Source organism: Eulemur rufifrons, chromosome 14 (assembly GCF_041146395.1).
Source record: "Eulemur rufifrons isolate Redbay chromosome 14, OSU_ERuf_1, whole genome shotgun sequence".
In the NCBI taxonomy this organism is placed as follows: Eukaryota; Metazoa; Chordata; class Mammalia; order Primates; family Lemuridae; genus Eulemur; species Eulemur rufifrons.
The window spans coordinates 1222312-1241473 of record NC_090996.1 but is presented as its reverse complement, the minus strand read 5'-3'; the positions used below and the strand labels follow the sequence as shown (position 1 = coordinate 1241473).

General features: G+C 54.9%; 3 protein-coding genes across 5 annotated transcripts in view; 2 read left to right on the top strand and 1 right to left on the bottom strand.

Moving 5' to 3' along the window:
• The first annotated feature begins 2594 nt into the window (after positions 1–2594).
• Positions 2595–10062, top strand: LOC138394571 (cardiotrophin-2-like). Its single transcript, XM_069486659.1, has 5 exons — positions 2595–2657; positions 4479–4651; positions 5268–5296; positions 7573–7709; positions 9604–10062. Exons 1-5 carry the CDS (start codon positions 2595–2597, stop codon positions 10060–10062), a joined length of 861 nt encoding a protein of 286 aa, XP_069342760.1.
• An 871-nt stretch (positions 10063–10933) lies between these two features.
• CTF1 (cardiotrophin 1) lies at positions 10934–15689 on the bottom strand. Of its 2 annotated transcripts, none has more exons than XM_069486051.1 (3): positions 15660–15689; positions 13912–14030; positions 10934–12010 (listed from the first exon to the last, which is right to left on the bottom strand). In XM_069486051.1, exons 1-3 carry the CDS (start codon positions 15682–15684, stop codon positions 11543–11545), a joined length of 612 nt encoding a protein of 203 aa, XP_069342152.1. In that variant the 5' UTR covers positions 15685–15689; the 3' UTR covers positions 10934–11542. The 2 variants fall into 2 exon arrangements, with proteins under 2 accessions (XP_069342152.1, XP_069342153.1); XM_069486052.1 differs by having other exon boundaries at positions 13912–14027; positions 15660–15684.
• A 2240-nt stretch (positions 15690–17929) lies between these two features.
• The window catches only part of BCL7C (BAF chromatin remodeling complex subunit BCL7C), a 40265-nt gene continuing 39032 nt past the window's right edge, over positions 17930–19162 (top strand). For both annotated transcript variants that reach the window (XM_069486049.1, XM_069486050.1), the window contains exons 1-2: positions 17930–18228; positions 18785–18863. In XM_069486049.1, coding sequence (XP_069342150.1) covers positions 18137–18228; positions 18785–18863 — 171 coding nt within the window. In that variant the 5' untranslated portion in view covers positions 17930–18136. The remainder of the gene's footprint in view (positions 18229–18784; positions 18864–19162) is intronic.

Genomic DNA, 19162 nt, shown 5'->3' with positions numbered 1-19162 from the left:
CTTGGCCACCTATTCATTGTAGCCCCCCTGCCATGCCCCACTCCGGGCTTCAGCTGGTTATTTTTGCTGGCCTGGGTAGCTTGCCTGGTGGGTGACCCTGACCTTTGTCCCTAGGCATCCGAGTCGCTAGTTACCACACCCCATCAGTCATGGCTATAGCACTTGCCCATTGACAACTAAAACTCAGCACGGGTGTCTGGACTGTCCCTGTGGATCACCTGAGTGCTCCACACACTCCTACCACCTGGCGGTGGCCGGGATCTATTACTCCTGCCGGTATATAGCGGGCTGGTCATGAGGAGAGCTAAGGGACCAGGCAACCGCTGTAGCTCAAAATTCAATGGCACTCTTGCTGCGCCCCCTAGTGGAAACATCCGTCACCCCTCTGGGAACCAGGCGCTAGGGTCTCTAGACCCACAGGCTTAAAGTTGGAGGGCCAGGAAGCACAAATTCCCCCAGGGGGTGACAGTGAACAGAGCCACTCCTGCTTCCCCCTCCTTGGTTCCCAGCCCCTTGTCCTCATGTCCTGGGGCACCGCACTGTAAAACAGCCCTGAGTGTAGGGCGTACACCTCACCCGGAAGGGAGTGCTGCCTCCTCTCCACGCTGGCATCGCAGAGCAGCCTTCCAGAGGCCGGGCCATCACCCTAAGAGGTCAGTGGCTGTTGGATGGTGCAGCAAATGGCAGCGTGTCCCCCACTGCACTTGCTCTGCTGCAAAGTGGGTCCCTTGAGACCAGCTGGGGGTAGCGCCCGGCCAGTAAAGCAATCTGGGTGGTACACAGCTACACTCATTATAGGATCATTATAGGATCTAACTAAACTTTTCCATATAATCTTCCAGCTGTCCCAACGCCTTTTTTTTTTTTTTTTTTTTTGAGACAGGGTCTTGCTCTGTCACCTAGGGCTGCAGTGCAGTGGCAGGAACATAGCTCACTGCAGCCTCGAACTCCCGTGCTCAAGCAACCCTCCTGCCTTAGTCTCCTGAGTAGTTGGGATTATGGGCATATGCCACCATGTCCAGCTAATTTTTATTATTTTTTGTAGAGATGAGGTCTTGTTATGTTGCCCAGGCTGGTCTTGAACCCCTGACCTCAAGAGATTCTCCCACCTTGGCCCCCCAAAGTGTTGGGATTATAGGCGTGAGCCACCGCACCCAGCCCCAACACCTGTTTATAAAAGTAGTGTATTCATGTCCTCCCTCACTTGAAAAGTTAGTTTTATCACATCCTAAATTCCTATGTATCCCTGAGTCTTTCCTGGTCTTTCCATTCTGTTCCACTGACCTACTTGTCTAGTTCTGCACATTTATCACACAGTGTTTTGTTTGGTAGTTTAAGAGTAGCTTTTTAAAAATTTTTATTTGTTTATTTATTTATATCTCAGCACATTACAGGGGTACGAATATTTAGGTTACATATATTGCCTTTGCTCCACCTGAGTCAGAGCTTTAAGCGTGTCCATCCCCCAGACGATGCGCACCGCACCCGTTAGGTGTGAGTATACCCAACCCCTCTGCCTCCTCCTGCCTGCCCGCCCCCCGATGAATGTTACCCCTATATGTGCACGCAAGTGTTGGTCAGTTAGTACCAGTTTGATGGTGAGTACGTGGATGGAGGGTAACTTTTGTTATCTGGTGGGGTCTGCTCATCAGATTTGGCTGCTCATGTGGCACTTCTTTGGGAAGTTCACGTCACACAGTGGCTGTTCAGTATGTAATTGCTGGGTCTAACTCTACTGTCTCTGAATTTTAAAACCAACACCCGAATCTCCCATCAGGCCCCATGCTCCCGGTATAGGGCTTGCCACTCCTCTTCCTCACCAAGCCCAGGCTGCTCACAGAGCACAGGCAAAGTGTGGCCGGATCCCAAAGGTTATCGAGGGCCGGGTGGGCCTGGAGCATGTGCATGCTAACCACTGCCAGATCTGCGCCCCACTTTGTTATCATGCTGTCCACCCATGTGCTCCCAACATGGGGACAGATGGTAGTGAAGATATTGGGGTAGAAAAGAACATGCGTCTTGGGCTGGCAGGGAACATCGTGGACACTGGAGCCAGTCCTGAGTCCAAGTGCTCTACGACTCCTTCTTCAGATGATCTTGGCAAGTCACCAAACCTCTCTGAATGTCCTCTGCAAAAGTGGGGATCATAACCCCAAAACCTGCTTCCCAGGGTTGTCACAAGGATTAAATGAGGTCGTGTCTACGTATAAAGTGACTGGTAACATAACAGAGGCAAAAATTGTGATTCTTTTTCTTCCCCTCCATCTCATCTGAGAATTGGGGGTGGCAGCTCCTTGCCAGATGACCCTGAAAGGAACCCAGGAAGACAAAAGCTGTGGAAAAGGTTCAAAGATGAGAAAGCATAAGCCTCCGGAGCTCTGGAGCCTGGGTTTAAATCCTAACACTGCTCCTACTAGCTGTGTGACCATGAACTAATCACTTAACTTTGCTGTGCCTTAATTTCCTCATCTGTAAAGTGGGCAAACAGTACTATCCACTCCAAGAGGTTTTGCAAAGAGAACATGAGCCAATGTATAGAAAGAGCTTAGAGCAATTCCAGGCCCCTAGTAAGCATGCTAGAAATGTTAGTGATGATGACGATGAAGAAGAAGATTGAGCTGCAAAGCTTTGTGCTCCAGGAGGACAGGGACCTCTTGGTCTTGGTCACCATCAGTTCTCTGTCTCTGGAACAGCACTGCAAAGGTTCCTGGGATTAATGAATGGGTGGGCTGTGCTCCTCACCCTGATCAGCCCCGTGTTGGAGCGTCTCTTCCATGCTTCCTGCCCTGGGTGCCCCTTTGGCTCGCCACCCCGTCAAGATGAGGCACTGACAGAGGCGTTTCCTGAGACCAGGCACTCTTCTCAGCAGACCAGACTCCGTGGCATGGCCTTGCAGAGCTGCCAGTTGGAGCCATCATGTTCCCACCTTCCTGGCACCAGCACTCACTAAGGTCTCTCTGGTGTGTGCGGCCCAGTGCTGGGGATGTGGAGGTGACAAGACCCTGCCTTTCTGTCTGGCGGGGCGGGGCGGGGCGTTGGGTGTGGCGGGGAGTGACTAGAAGACAGAATTGCAATGCAGGGTGATCAGTAAATGGATAGGGGGACCACAGGGAGATGTGGGAGCCCAGAGGAGCCACCAACCCAGCTGGGGCCAGAGGAGACAGGGAAAGTTTCCCAGAGGAAGTAAAACCCAAATGGGAAGGCTCGTATCAGGTGAAGGAGGAGCAGGCGAGCTTTCCACGCGGGGAGTTACGTGAGCAAAGGCCTAGTGTTTCGCGGAACAGGCGGTAGATTGTGTGGCTGGAGGAGAAGGTGTGGAGAAGCAGCAGGTGAGGCCCAAGGCTGCGCAGGGCCTGGGGGTTGAAGGGGTTGACACCTTGACGGCCAGGCAGAGGAGCTGGGCCTTTCTCCTGAGGGCACTGGGGAGCCAAGGAAAGGGATGGGGGGTGGTGGGAGGGGACAAAGCCGCCCTTGCTCTCTCCATCCTGTCTATCTCGACAAACACCAATCTCTTTGCTCCCTTTCCTGGCGTTACTTGTTTCTGAAACCTGCTCCCACCTTGGGAAGGGGTGAAGATTCATAGTCAGGGTTGGGAATGGGGTTGGGGTTAACATTGGTGTCGGCGTGAGGACCTGGCTTGGAGTTTCATTTGTATTTGCTCTGAATGGGCCTCATCCTGTGGTTTTCTGGAAGATGCTGGGTCATGCTTGAGTGTCCTGGGGTTGGACAGGCAGCGGATCTCCTGGGGGCACACATATGGCTAGGACAGCGACTGGGCTCCAAGCACAGTGTTGTGGGACATCGAGCCTTTTGCCATTGGTTGGGGGCAGTATGTATTCTTGGGGCAACCTTTGCCAGGCCTGGGAGGGGCCTCCTAGCAGGGTCAAGGCACACTTGGAGGGTGGAGCCAGCGAGAGTCTGTGAGGTGAGAATTATCATCCCAGTTTCCAGACGGGGAAATACCCTGGGCTCAGAGAGGTTAAGGAACATGCCCAAGCTCATGGTGAAGAAAGGCGGGACTTGAACCCAGCCTGCTGACTCCTAAATTGCTGGGATTCCCAAGGCATCTGTTTTGGGTGAGCCCAAAAGAGAGATGGAGACAGGTGTGCCTGCAGGGCGGGCAGGCTGGAGAGGGGCGCGAGCTGATGCCTCCCACCAAGACAGAGCTTGGACCGACGGAGCTGGGCCTGGGCCGGGGGCTGATTCCTCCAACTCTGAAGGGCACCTGGGGGTTGAGAAGGAGAAGCCCCCGAGAGAGGCCGGCGGCGGTGGGGGCAGGCGGGGTTAGCCTGTCCTCTCAGGTGAGGTGTGGCCGCGTGCACACCGTCCACCTGTGAATAGCACCAGATCGAGTATCTGCCCCCTAGGCCCCTCCTGCCCCTCCTCTTCTCCCTGCCCCGCTACCACGGCCGGCCCAGGCTCGTGCACCTGCTCAATGGGCCTACTCTAATCCCCTGACATCACCGCCTGCCCGCCAGCCCCGGCGGCCCCCAGCCTTGGAGATCCAGTGGAGGACCCCCTACCTCAGAAGCCATCTTTCTCCTCAGACTCCTCCCTCCTTCAGCTTGCAGTTCAGATCTGGGGCACCCCCTCCCCAGTCCAGCCCCAAGCTGGGATCAGGGTCTGCCCTGGCTCTGCTGTGTGACTCCAGGTGAGTAGCTGCCCCTTTCTGGGCCTTGGGCTCCTTATCTAAATACTCCCAACCCCGAGAGTCCCATCAACCTGTCTTGGCTTCTCCTCAGCACCTTGTCACTCTAGGAAATCTGGGTTTTTATTGGTTCACATGTTTATTGTTGGTCTCTGTGCCCATGAGGTAGGGACCAGCCTTATTATTCACCGTGGTGCCAGCACACAGCAGGTGCTCCATTAATACCTACTGAGTGATGTGTGATCCCATCTGCCTCCGCCTCACCTCCTAGCCAGGGCAGGTGGGGTGGGCAGCGTTCCAGCCCCCCTAGATGGAATCAGGGTGGGGTCTGACTGACCACGCTGACTCGGAGGGTGGGCAGGGCTGAGAACTGAACGTTGCTGCATTACGGGGAGGCTGGGAAGGCCTGGAGAGGGACCAGAGCCCAGCAGCTACCTCCTCCCAGCGTGGGGGAGGGGCTCCTCAGCTGTGTGTGTCTGTGTGTGTCTGTGTGCGTTGTGCCTGGGCAGAGGGACGAGCTCCCAGTATGTCAGAGGCTGGGACGTGGCCAGATCCCAGGACTCCAGCTGCATGTGTGTGGGTACCAGGTGGGGGACCCCTCTGTGTGTGCTCTGCGCAGGTGCCTCTGGCTGGGCCCCCAGGTGTGCAGTATGTGTTCACCTGTGTGCATCTGTGTACATGTGTGCTCATCCGTCTGGGACTCTGGGTGCGTAGCACGGGTAGGCCTGGCATGATCCAGCACATAGGTAGGCATGTCTGCTAGAGTGTCAGCTCCATGAGGACAGGGATTTATTTTGTCCGTCTTGTCCCATGCTCTGTCCCCAGCACCTGGAACAGGGACTGGCACACGGTAAGGGTCCACACGTACTTGAATGAATGAACATATGAACGTGTGTGCTCATGCCTGGCACGTGCCCCCGTGCCAACACGTGTGTAGACGTGTGCGTGTTCCTGTGTCTCAGGGTGCACCCGGGTGTGGATGATGTTGTTCACACACCGCCCCTCCTATCCCTTTTCCAAACTCCTTAGGAGCCAGGGCCGAATGCCTGGGTCCCTGTGGGGCGGAGCAGGGGCCGCCTCCTCAGGGAAACTGGATCCCAGGACGTGCAGAGCAGCAGGGAGCAGGGCGGCCCCTTCGTCCCCCATAATCCCCTCCCTGCCCTTGCCCCTCCTTCCCCGCCGCCAGGGTTTAAGGTCGAATTTGGGAGCTGTAGGGGTCTAGGGTGTCACCTCAGAGTCCCCTTCCCTACCTGTTCCCTACCTCTAGGGTTTTTGCACCCTGAGTCCCAGGCCTCTGTCTGGAATATATGCCCTCTTTTGGGTCCCACCCAAACCTCGCCCTGTCCTGTCCCGTGGCTGGGTCTGTCTCTCGTTCTTTGCCAGGACCCTGCCCACTGCCCGCCCCTCCACCCGAGGGCGTTGCTCCCTCCCTCCCTGTTGGGCGGCCCCAGGGCTCAGCCCCAGGTATAAAGCCACCTGAGAGAAGGGAGGACAGGTGCCCTGGAAAGACCCAGAGACGGCAGAGAGGAAGCAGCCAAGGAGAGAGCATGAGCCGTCCACTGGGTGAGTGACGGCCAGGCGCCAGAGGCCAGGGGGGAGGGGGCGCTGCCCAGCCTCTCTGGCCCCTCTGACTCAGGTGGCCAGCTGTCTTTGCATCTGCCGGAAACCTCCAAATCCTTCCACATCGAAGGCTCATTCACCCTTCATCTGACAAATATTTATTGAGTGCCTATTACGTGCTAGGTACCATCCGAAGCATTTGGGGATATGGCAGCGAACAAACAGACGAAATCCATGGCCTCATGGAGGTCTCATCCTGCAGACATACAATACATGTACCAAATAAGTGAACGGTAAAGCTAGTGGATAGAGTGGTGCAGTGATCCAAGTTTGTTGAGTGAATGAACGAAAGGGCCTTCCCTTCCAGCCTTCTCTCGGTTGGTTGTGAACTTTTGGGAACTCCTGGGTTTGCCTCTCACCACCGTCACTTCCTAGCTGGAGACCTTAGGTAGTTCACCTCTTCTCTGAGCCTCACACTGTTGGTGGGAACGTAAACTGGGCCAGGCCTTTGAGAGGACAAGTTGGCAGCATCTATCCAAACTTAAAATAAGCACGCCCTCCAATCCAGGAACTCCCACTTTCAAAAGTGCCCAGGGACCGGGCCTTTGCAGGCCGAGGACTTTGGATTTTACTGAGAGAGATGGGAACCATGTGAGTGCTTGAGCAGAGGCGGGATGTGGCTGGACTGGGGGCACTTGGTGGAGGTGGAAGCAGAGGGCTGCTATCCAGGCGAGGTGACGGCGGCTCGGGCTGAGGTGGTGGCAGTGGAGGGAGGGGGAGAAGTGGTTAGATCCTGGGTACATCTTTTCGTCTTGGAAAACTTTTTATTAAAAGTAACCAATGTATAGAAAAGTGTGCAAGTCCTAAGTGTACAGCTCAATGGATTTTCACAAAGTCAACGTATACTTGTAAGGAGTGCTCAGATCAATCACGAAACACTCAGATCAAGAAACACTCGCACTGGCTGCCTTTTAAGGATAGAGCCAACAAGGTACTGGGGGACACAGTGAGGCATCCGAGAGGACCCCATGGCTTGGCCTAAGCAACTGGAGGAGTGGAAGTGCTCTCACCTGAGGTGGGAAGAGGCGGGGCGGGGCAACCATAGTTGTGCATTGATATTTTGAGTTTGAGATGCTTGCTAACATCCAAGTGAAAATGTCAAGTAGGAAGTTGAATAAGTGGGTCTGGAGTTCAGGGGAGTGTTCTGGGCTGGAAATAATCTACTTACAGGATGACTGTGCCCTGACTTGCATATATACAGGGCAGCCAAAGGCCGAAAGGGCTGTAGCCTTCTCAGGAGTTGTTAAGATGAATGAATGAATGGGCAGGTAGGTTCAGGGACTTGACCTCGTTTCCTCTGCCAGGGCCCCTGTGTCTGCTGATGCTGCTGTTGCCACTCCTCAGTCGGGCAGCCCCCGTCTCCCCAGCCGGGCCCATCAGTCAAGCCTACAGCCTGGCCCTCTACATGCAGAAGAACACATCGACGCTGCTGCAGACTTACGTGAGTGACACTGGGCTTAAGCAGGGGACAAGGTGGGGGCACTGCCCTCCTGGCCAAGCCCTGGGTAGGGGAAATAGAGCAAGCCCAGAAGACACCTCCGTGGGCCCGAGGGTACAGGGGCTCCGTTCACTAGAGACACATTCACTCAAATGCTGTTACTGGCCGGGCGCGGTGGCTCACGCCTGTAATCCTAGCTCTCTGGGAGGCTGAGCTGGGACGATAGCTGGAACTCAGGAGTTTGACACCAGCCTGAGCAACAGTGAGACCCCATCTCTACAAAAGAGAGAGAAAAAAAAAAGAAAAAGACAAAAAAAAAGTACACAAAACAACAAAACCCAGCCGGGCGTTGTGGTGCACACCTGTAGTCCCAGCTACTCAGGAGGCTGAGGCAGGAGGATCGCTCACAGCCCAGGAGTTGGAGCTTGCGGTGAACTACAGTGATGTCACTGCACTGTACCCAGGGACACCGAGTGAGACTCTGTCTCAACAACAACAACAACAAAAGACAAAACAAGGAAATGTGTCACTGAGAGCTACGTGACCTTGGGCAAGTCATTCCTCCTCCTTTGGTCTCAGCTTCCTCATCTGCAACCTAAGATGGTGATCCTGCCTTTGCTGACTTCCCAGGACTGTTACGTGGTTCAGAGGAAGCACCTAGAGGCACGGGCTTTCCACATCAGGGTTAGTTCCACAGCCACCTCACGCTGTGTGGTTACTTGGGCGCCACGTCAAGCTAGGCACTCTGTGTCCATTAATGTAAGTTCAAACGATTCTGAGAGGTAGCGTTATAATCTATTTTACAGATGAGGAAACTGAGTCTTAGAGGGGGTGAATAATTTGCCAGAGGTCACAGAGCTAATGACTGGCAGTGCCAGGACCTGAAACCAGGTCTGTGGAACCCCATGCCACCAACCCCACCCCTGCCCCGTTGTCTAGATGTTAAAACTGATAGCCTGCTGGCTGGCTCTGACCCACAGATGGTTTTTGTTTGGTCCATGCAGTGCTTGTTCAAATTGTGAATATAAATGCCTGTCTATAACAGGCACAGGGATCCTGCTGGCCGAAACTCACCTCCCACCCACACCTTCGTTCCTGCCCTCTGCCCAAGTTACATGACCTGCCTGGCCCTGGAGGTCTTGGAGTTTTCAACTCTTCCACTGCACTGTATTCCAGGCCCATGTGAAGTTACTCAACCTAATTTCTAGTCCCATAGCTGCCACTATTCCCTAGATGGCCTTGGGCACCCTGAGCCTCAATTTCTCCACGCGTAAAATGCGGAAGTAGGACTAGGCGATCAGCCCATTAGGAGATCTATCAGTGTGCATATGAGATTCTGTGGGTCTTGGTTAGTGGAGGTAAGAACTTTGATGGGGAAGGCTCTCAATTAAATCCAATAATATTAACAATTATTAATTACTGTAAAAGTAACAAACATAAACAACTAAATGCTGTAAATAAAAAAGATATCAGGCTGTACCCACATTGTCAATGATATACATGGATTAAAAATATAATAACTAATATAATCACAGTGTTCATTGATATTAATATATTATCAATTAATGATGGCTTGTCACACTCCTATTGCATGTCAGATGCTGTGCTAAGAGCTTTATATGTATGATTTCTTACCGTAGCCACAACAATACTGCCAATGGGAATTCCTGACGCTTGGGATTCAATGTTGCACAGCTGGTACACTGAGGATGGCAAACTGGAGCCTAACAGGCCCTTGCTGTGTTAGGACAATCCTCCACCCCCCCCCCCCCGACCCGAGGGCTGGCGAGTGGCACCTCCTTCTGGAGAGAAGCCAGTCTCAGAGGGCAGATGTGCAGTCAGAGCCCCAGGCACCCTTTGGTCCCCTCACTCCTGTCTGTCTCTGTCCCTCCCGCAGCTCCAGTACCAGGGCAGCCCCTTTAGTGACCCTGGCTTCTCGGCCCCCGAGCTCCAGCTGAGCAGCCTGCCTCCTGCCTCCGTTGCCTTCAAGATCTGGCACGCCCTGGATGATGGGGAGCGGCTGAGCCGTGCCCAGGGGGCCTTCCTGGCCTTGACCCAGCACCTCCAGCTCGTGGGGGACGACCAGAGTGACCTGAATCCCGGCAGTCCCATCCTGCTGGCCCAGCTCGGGGCTGCAAGACTGAGGGCCCAAGGCCTGCTAGGCAACATGGCTGCCATCATGACTGCCCTGGGCCTCCCTATCCCCCCAGAAGAGGACACTCTTGGACTTGTCCCCTTTGGGGCATCAGCCTTCGAGAGGAAATGTCGAGGCTACGTAGTGACCCGGGAATACGGCCACTGGACAGACCGAGCTGTGAGGGACTTGGCTCTGCTCAAGGCCAAATATCCAGCATAGAAGGGTAGGACTTCCTGTCAGAGGCTACACCACTTCCTCTTTCACAATGGATTCTTTTCTGCCTTACTTCTGGGCTAGAGAGGGAGATACATCTTGTCTAGCAGACAGGGCTTGTGTGCCATGTCTTGGGAAATATTTCCTGGAAGCCAAGCCTCAATTCCTTATTGCCTGGGCCTTCCTGCCCAGGTCCCATGGCCTCCCTTCCAGATTTGGGTGCGTCAACGTGGATACTACTTCATGGATTGCCAATCCAATGGTCCTGCTTCCTGTTTGGAAAGAAGTGCCTCTCTGAAGAGGCTTCACTTCCCACTATAGGACAGTTGGCCTCTTTTCTGGGTGCTCCCTGAAATCTTCCTCTTCCTGTGATTTTGGGGAGGTCCGGGGCCGCCTATCTGTCTCCATCTACCTCACTTCCTGTATGAAGATGTGGCCTTTCTGAACAGACAGGCCTCCCATCTTGCTGGAGTTTATTTCCTCCCCTAGTCTACTTCTCTGCCTGTGGCCACTGTTCTATTTCCTGTCTGAAGGGGCTTCACTTCCTGATCAGTGATGTCCAATTCTCGAAGAACTAAGGACTCAGTCACATCTGTTTTCTGCTCAGACATATCCACGTCCTGTTCTGGCAGGCTGGTAGATGGCATCCCAGGCCTGGGGCTCTCATGAATCTCCTATTTATAAGGTGTCTTTTGGGTATGTCTGGGGAACCAGGCTTCACCCCAAGGATCCTATTCTCCCCAAAGCTGTCTCCCCATTTTCAACAATTGTATATTTATACAAGTAACTTTAGTTTTCTTTTGTTTTTCAACATTTTATTTACTAAAAATTAATTTATTTTCAGAAATAAAACTCTTTTAAGGTGTTTTTTCCTCTCTCCACAGACCTGTACTGGATGGGGCGGAGGTGTGCAGGGACTGCGCAGAGCGGGGGAAGGAAGGACATCAAGGCTAGCGGGGGCAGGGCCCAAAGGGACGTGTTGGGGAGAGTGAGGACAGCAGATGGAATGACCTTGGGGGAGGTGGCTGAAATTTGGAGGCCTTCCCACCACAGGACCAGAAGGCACGTCCCTGGCCAGGAAAGGACAGAGAGAGACAGAGGGAGACAGGGAGGCAAGGTATCACCTCCTCGAGATGAGGCTGAGATGTACACAGGCTCACGTGGGGCCGATGGGAGACAAGAGAGGGGGAAGGAGAGACACAGAGAGGCCTCCCGGAGCTGGGGAAAGGGGAGGCCAAAAGAGCCCAGGGCCGGCCCAAGGATGGAGGTAGAGAGAGGGAAAGTAAGAGGATGGTAGACGCTTGGAAATTACCTACGGAGACGAGGAGGTCCAGAGAGAACGAAAGAGGCACGCAAAGCAAGGGGGTGGGGGGCGAGGCACGGAGACAGCCGGAGAGCAGACACCACCAGCGGAGATGAGAGCGAGGAGTGCAGACAGACAGGCGGGCAGGAGGCGACAGCGCGCCCCGCGCCCCGCGCCCCGCGCTCAGGCCGGGCCCCCGGGCACCAGCTGGCTCAGGTCGCCCTCGGTGCGGCTCACCCACTCGCGGTAGAGGCCGCACACGCGGAGCCCCAGCACCTTGGCCGGGAAGACCCCCGCGGCGGCGGCGGTGGCGGCGGCGGCGGCGGCGGCGGGGGGCTCGGGCCGGGGCCCGCGGGCGGCGGCGCCCAGCGCGGCCAGCACGGTCTCCACGGCGGCGCCGAGGGCCCGGGCCTGGCGCGCCGCGTCCTCCAGGTGCCGCAGCAGCCGCGGCGCGCGGGGGTTCAGCTCCGCCTGGCGGCGGCGCACGGCGTCGAGCAGCGGGGGCAGCGCGGCCAGCGCGGCCGCGTCCAGCCGCAGTCGCTCGGGCAGCGGTAGCCCCGCGTGGCTCGGTGCCGGGGCGCTCAGGCCGGCCACCGGCAGCCGCGGTGGCGAGAAGCCGGGCAGCCCGAAGGGGTCTCCCTGGTGCTGCACCTGTGGAGACACGGCCGGCGGTCAGTGGGGCTCCCCGAGGAGGGGGCGCGCTGGGGGTGGGACTGTGGCGGGGGGCGGGCGACCTTCCACTCTTAACCGAGCCCCCCACCGCTCTCCAGGGGCCTCAGTTTCCTTATTTTGCAAATGATAATTCCTCTGGATAGCGCTTTTCTGAGATAAAACAAAATAACGTGGGCTTCACACCGGTGCCTTTATTTCTACCTCTCTAATTTGGAGCTAATAACAGGATCAACTTCAGAAAGCAGTTATGAGCATCTCAAGCGCTCAAGGCAAGGCCTGGCCCCTAGGAAGGCCTCCATAAATGTTAGCTCTTTTATTAATGCTTTTTTACAGACCCGGATTCAAATCCTGCTCCATGTCTTACTAGCTGTGCAGTTTTGGGCAAAACCATTTTCCCTCTTTGAGCTTCAGTCTTCTCATCTGTAAAGCGGGTGGAGGCAGCTTCCTGTCCGGTCTTCCTATCAGAGGTCTCCTGAGAATCATATAAGATAGTACAAGGGCTGGGCGCAGTGGCTCACGCCTGTAATCCTAGCACTCTGGGAGGCTGAGGCAGGAGGATCGCTTGAGGTCAGGAGTTCAAGACCAGCTTCAGCAAGAGCGAGACCCCGTCTCTACTAAATAATGAAAGAAATTAGCTGAGCAACTAAAAATAGAAAAAATCAGCCGGATGTGGTGGCGCATGCCTGTAGTACCAGTTTCTTGGGCGGCTGAGGCAGGAGGATCGCTTGAGCCCAGGAGTTTGAGGTTGCTGTGAGCTAGGCTGACACCACAGCACTCTAGCCCGGGCAACAGAGTGAGGCTCTGTCTAAAAAAAAAAGATAGTGCAGGGACCTAGTCGATTTCACTCTCTTCTACTCTCCTCCCCAATCTCTGTACCCTGCATTGAGCAGGGACTCAATGAATCACTGTAGTATGAATGAACAAATGAAAGATAAAGGCGATTTGTCATTTGTAAAATGCTATAACAGTAACATTTATCCTTTGCTAACATCTTGCCTCTGATATAGGCATTGTTTGCTGCTTTGAACACACTATGATCTTTCCAGTAATGAGTATACTGATAACACTGATGACGGCTTTGTAAATAAGAAAAGCAGGGCTGAAGAGATACAGTGGCTTGCCCTAGGTCACCCATGTAGGAAGTGGGAGAGCTGGAATTTGAATCAAAGTTAGTAGGACTACAAAGCTAGTTCTATTATCCCACTATCCGCTTTATAATTGTTATATTGTTATTTCTAATGTTATCATTACTGCCCAAGGTCCCAGTTCACAAGTTGGTGGGCCTATAATCTGTCTGATTCGAAGCTATAAAGCTATCCTCTCCCTCTACTACACCAGGGTAATTTGGGAAAACATCTTTCCTTGGGCAGGGCCTTCTGCCCAACCAAAGATGTCAGCAGATCTTCCTCTTCTGTAAAAGTCATCTCTTGGGATAGAATTTTTGCCTCAGATTGAAACCTCTTCTTGGCCTCTCTGAATAGCCCAGGTAGAAGAGTTCATAGTTCGTCTTGTTCAGCTGCCTCCTTTTACAGCTGGGGAGACCAAGGCCCAAGGAAGGGGAATGACAAGACCACACAGAGCCTAGAAACTAGGTTTCCTGACTCCCAGATCAGTTCTTTTCTCTCCGCCAGGCTGCCTCTGACTTAAAGCACCAAGGAGGGTGCCTTCAAGCTGAGGAGGAAAGAGTGGCATTTGGGTCACAAATAGGGTCCTCATCCAATTTGCTGTGTGGCCAGGGGCAAGGTACTCCCCTCTCAGCATCAGGAGCCCTGATTTCCACAGCTGGGAAATGAGGTTGAGAAATGGGTGGCTGGGGACCTCTGTGAGATCCGTGCCTCCCCATCCCGGGCCCCGGCACCCCCACCTCCACTCCCACTCACATATTCCTGGAGCAGCTGCTCAGCATATTTGGTGAGGAGGTGGGCAAGGCTGTGTGTCTGGCGGATCTTGGCCTCCAAGTGGGGAAGGAGTGAGACTGAGGAGTCAGCCTGGGGGTCTTCTGGTGGGAGAGTGGGGAGGAATGAGAGCAGCCCCCACCCCCGCTCCTTGACCACCTCCCCCAGGCTGCCTCTTTCTTCCTAAACCCAGAAGCTCTGCTCTGAATTCTCCAACTTTCAAGCCAGGCAGGGTCTGTCCCATTCCAACTGAGGGAAAATGAGGCACCAGACCTTCGTCAAGCGGTTGCTTTACCTGAAATGTGTTCTCTGTCCACAAACCACCATTGAAATCCTATTAGAGCCAAATTCAAATACAGTCATGCATTGCTTAACAACCGCGATATGTTCTGAGGAATGCATCATTAGGCAATTTCATCGTTGTGCAAACATCATAGAGTGCACTTACACAAACCTAAATGGGATAGCCGCCCATGTGCCCAGGCTATGTGGTGTAGCCTATTGCTCCTAGGCTAAAAACCTGTAAAGCATGTTACTGTACTGAATACTGTAGGCAATTGGAACACAATGGTGAGTGTTGTGTGTCTAAACATAAAAGGTACAGTATAAATACATATTATAATCTTATATGCTGGGCATACTGGCTCACACCTGTAATCCCAGCTACTTGGGAGGCTGAGGTGGGAGGATCGCTTGAGGCCAGGAGTTCAAGACTAGCCTGGGCAGCATAGCAAGACCCTGTATCTAATGATAATGATAATCTATGGGACCACCGTTGTATACGCAGTCTGTTGGATGACTGAAATGTTGTTATGCAGCGCATTATTATCCTGCCTTCTCAGTGCAGCCTCTAGAATCACCCCTCCCTAAACGAACTTCGATTTGAGCCCATTTGTTCATATTTCCAAGATAGCTCTTTCAATGGCTCTTTTCCATGTGTATCTGCCTTAGCCCGGGAGCCCTTTGAGGATAGGGCTAACGTATTTCTGTACCTCAGTGACTGTTGGTGGAACTCAACATCGCTGAAGCACAGAACTTCAAATCAGAATGTGCCTTTAAGGCCCATTTTACAGACAGGGAGACTGAAGTCCCCTTCCCTCCCTGATGCCCCTTCTATGTAAGGCGCTAGGCTGGGCAGCATCAACGAAATAACGTCCGGCCTCCCCTGGCACAAACCAGAGTGCGGCACCACCCGCCCCTGGACTACACTTCCCGTCACGCACAACGCACGCCCAGTGCATGCTGGGGAATGTAGTCCTGGCCCGGCAACTCCCGCCCCGCCCCTCGCCTGAGTTTCCCAACGCCAGTCTCGATCTCCAGCAGCCCTGACTTTCGTCTCCTGTTGTTATTCGCTAGCTCCTGTGCTTCAAAGGCTTCCTTCTAACTCTACCTCTCCTCCTGGCCCCCCAGCGCTGATTCTTTCCCAATACTCAGAGTGAACCCAGGCGTCCTGCCCCAGCCCCCGACCTCAGTCCTCCCTCAGGGTGTACTCGAACAGGTTTTCTAACCCCTGAGCCCAAGTCCCTGAAGCCTCAGCCCCAGGCCTCCTCTAAACCCTAGAGCCTGCCGCTTCTCACAACTCTCTAGATACCTGACACCGGAGTCCTGCTCTTCCCCGCCCAGGCCGCTCCCCTCCCGACCCGGGGGTGACGGAACCCAGACCCCAGCTTCCAACCCTTCTGATTCCTGCTCCCCTCAGGGACCCAGCAGCGTACGGTACTCCAGCCCCTTACCCAGACTTCCCTCCCTCCGGCTCATGCTGGCCCCTGGCTGATCCCGGTTCCCTCCACGCCCCCCTTTCGAGGGGGGAGAAGAGGGAAAGGGCTAGGGGCGGGGCCCGGGCGCAGCCAATCAGAGCCCAGACCCCAAACATTTCACACACCCCCCTTCCAGGCAAGATTCCTTGGCTCTGAGCTCAGGTCCCGCCTGTGGGGCCTAGTAGGGGAAGGGGCCCGAGGAGGAGGCAGGTTTTTCCGCACAGTGGACAGGACCTCGGGGCTGGGGGTGTCGGGGCCTGAGAGGCAGCCCAATGTCCTGCCCCCAGGAGGAGGCTCAGGCTCCGACCTGAGGCAGGAACGTGGCTGGGGCTGCTTTGCGGGGGAAGCTGGGGAGACAGGAAAGGGAAACTGCAAGAGTGGCGGGACAGGAATATACAGGCCCTCCCTCCCACTTGACTGGGGGGCAGGGTGCAAGAGGCTACGGTGGGGGCCCTCAGGCCTGGGGCACACTTGTCTGCCACTTTCACTGTTACACCTACCACGAGGGAGTCAGACAAACCGCCTCACCGGGCCCAGTGAGAGAACACTGACACACACAGGCACACACATGCACGCTCACACACATCCACTGAAGGGTTAATGTTTACAGACACTCATTCTGACACGGAAGCAAACTTCAGAGACCTGTACAGGAGATCACACCCATACATCAACCCCATTAGCCTGGTGTAGACTCTGAAAGGACTGTACACACTTAGGCCCACCAGTGGTTCCCAAGCAGGGAACCACTGGTACAGCAAGTGCAATTGAGCCAGACTGTTAGTAGTGGCAAGTGCAATTGAGCCAGACTGTTAGTAGTGGCCACAACACACACTTATTAACAGAGAATATTTGTTGGGCATTTACTATGTGCTGGGCATTGTTCTAACAGCTTTGCACATGCTGCCAGGTTATAGGTGAGGAAGTAGAGACAAGTGACTTGTCCAAGGCCACACAGATGGGTGTGGCAGAGCTGGGATAGTACCTGAGCAGTTTGGCTCCAGAAATACTGTCATAACCACGCTCCTAACCCCTTATCCCCTCAAGCCCTGGACACGGTCACAACAAAACTCACAGACACAACAGACACACCTTGAAACATACATACAGCAGCACAAATTTAGACATGGTCATACCTGCTGACGAGCCAGCCTCAAATAAAATCAACCAAGACACACTCGTTTTCTTTAAGAAAACTTTTAATTGAGTGTAATAAACATACAGAAAAGTACATGCATCATAAGTGTATTGCTTGATGAATTTTCACAGAATAAATATGCCCAGGGAGCCAGCACCAGATGACAAAACAGGATGGCCAGCTCCTAGAAGCCCCCTCCTACCTCTTCCCAGTCCTAAGGGTGGCCACTATCCTTACTTCTCACACTGTAAAGGAGCTTTGTCTGGTTTTGAACCTCATATAAATGGAAACATGTAGTGTATACTGTTTTATCTGGCTTCTTTCACTCAAGATTTATTCATACTTGTTGGTGTTGCTGGGTGTAGCAGGACATCAGTCATTCTCCTTGCTGTGTCTATGTCCATGGTAATGAATACACTATAACTTATTTTCCATTTTGTTGATGGGTTATTTCCAGCTTGGGGCTATTATGAATAGCGCTATGAACATTCCAGTACATGTCTCTTGGTGCTCACACCTACGCATTTCTGTTGGGTGTTGACAACCTAGGAGTGGAATTTGCAGGATCATAGGGTTGGCGTAAGTTTGGCTTCACTAGAAAACTGCCAGCTTTCCAAAATGTCTCTACCAATTTACACTCTGCCAGAAATATAGGAGAGGTGCAGTCGCTCTACTTCCTCGCCTACACTTGGGATGGTCTCTTTTTCACTTTAGCCATTCTGGTGGGTGGAGATCCACACATACTCTGTCTGGTACGCAGTCAACAGATTGTTGAATGAATGGATGAACGAATAGATTGGACAGCGTAGAATCAGACAGCCTGGCGAGGGCGGACACACACGCACACGCTCCACACACCGCATTCCAGGGACGCCCACCCGCAGCGGACGCACACCACAACTCAGACCCCCTCGCGCACCCGGCGCACACGTGGTCTGATCGCACAGCCGCGGCCCGCCCCGCGCGTCCGGTCTCCTCGCTGCCCCCAACTCTCCTCTCGGCGGCGGGCAGGGGGCGCTGCCGTCCCGGCGCCCCGAGGGGGCGGGCCCGGGGCGGGGCGGGGCCGGCCGGGCTTCCAGGCCTGGGCTCTGGCCGCCGGCGCCGCCAGGCCGCTCGGGGGACTGGCCCGGGCGGGGCGCGGCGGCAGGAAGCGGGGCGGGGACTCGCGGAGGCGTTGGGGAGCGAGGGAGGGCGCGGCCAACTCCCGGAGGGACGGCAGCCGAGAGAGCGGCGCCCCGGCCTGGCGCCGAGCCTGAGCCCGCCGGACGGGAGGCGGCCCCGCCGCGGGCTCGGCCCCGGCCCCAGCCCCGCCAGCATGGCCGGCCGGACCGTACGGGCCGAGACCCGGAGCCGGGCCAAGGATGACATCAAGAAGGTGATGGCGACCATCGAGAAGGTCCGGAGATGGTGAGCGCTGCCCGGGGACCAGGGACGGGACATGGCGGGACCACTACCACCAAATGCGTCTGCCCTCTCCTCGCCAGCTGTGGCCCCCAGGTGTTAGGTGTACCCTGGCCCGCCAGCTGTGCCCTGGGTCAACTGGGCTCTATCCTTCTTCCCCTGGCTACTCCCTGGGGTCTACAAAGCATGGTCCCCAGCTGTGCCCTCCCAGAGCCGGAGCCTGCATTCATGCCCCGCCCCCTAAAGCTTTGACACTCCTGCAAGTAGCCCCAGCTCTTCGTTGCTGTGATCCCTGTGATCCGCAGTCAGGTTCATGGCGGTGCCCCTTATGTATGCCCCGGGGGTCTGCAGAGCCACGGCCCCAAGTCATGCCCTCTCTCTAGAAGCACCCATTTATGCCCTGGGCTTTGCAGGGCTCTCTTTCTCCATCTACCTATGCCCCATTAGCAAAACTCTCCCGACCCTTGTGCACCCACACCTTTGCAGGTACCCCCAGATGTGCCCAGCTCCTGGGGGACTCTCCCCTCAGGCCTCTCTGACTCAGCCCCCCACCCTCCCACAGGGAGAAGCGATGGGTGACTGTGGGCGACACTTCCCTTCGTATCTTCAAGTGGGTGCCAGTGGTGGACCCCCAGGAGGAGGTGAGCAAGCCCCCCCACCAATGCCCTGTATCTGTGCAACCTCAGGCAAGCCCCTCCCCACCCTGGGCTCTACCTCCAGCCCCCAGTCTGAAACCTCAAATGCAGCAACAGCCGGGACAGATGTTAACGATTAGTAGCAACTCCTCCCCCTTTTCCCTTTTTCCTCCTCCAGACACCCTGAGTTCAAGACCTAAGCCAGTCAGCACAACCTGTCACCTCAGGCAGGACTTTTTGCTTCTCTGTGCCTCAGTTTCCTTATTTGTACAGTGGGAGCTTTGTAAGAACGAAATAGAAAGCTG

Bases quoted from the DNA above. Each gene is read 5' to 3' on its own strand.
- LOC138394571 (XM_069486659.1), top strand. From the start codon at position 2,595: ATGACGATGAAGAAGAAGATTGAGCTGCAAAGCTTTGTGCTCCAGGAG. The intron at 2,658-4,478 runs GTCTTGGTCACC...CCTGCCCGCCAG, and splicing joins AGGAGGACAGGGACCTCTTG to CCCCGGCGGCCCCCAGCCTT. The intron at 4,652-5,267 runs GTGAGTAGCTGC...TGCTCTGCGCAG, and splicing joins GCTCTGCTGTGTGACTCCAG to GTGCCTCTGGCTGGGCCCCC.
- CTF1 (XM_069486051.1), bottom strand. From the start codon at position 15,684: ATGAGCCGGAGGGAGGGAAGTCTGG. The intron at 14,031-15,659 runs GTAAGGGGCTGG...CTCTCCCACCAG, and splicing joins CCGGAGGGAGGGAAGTCTGG to AAGACCCCCAGGCTGACTCC. The intron at 12,011-13,911 runs GTGAGTGGGAGT...GTGTCTCCACAG, and splicing joins AGCAGCTGCTCCAGGAATAT to GTGCAGCACCAGGGAGACCC.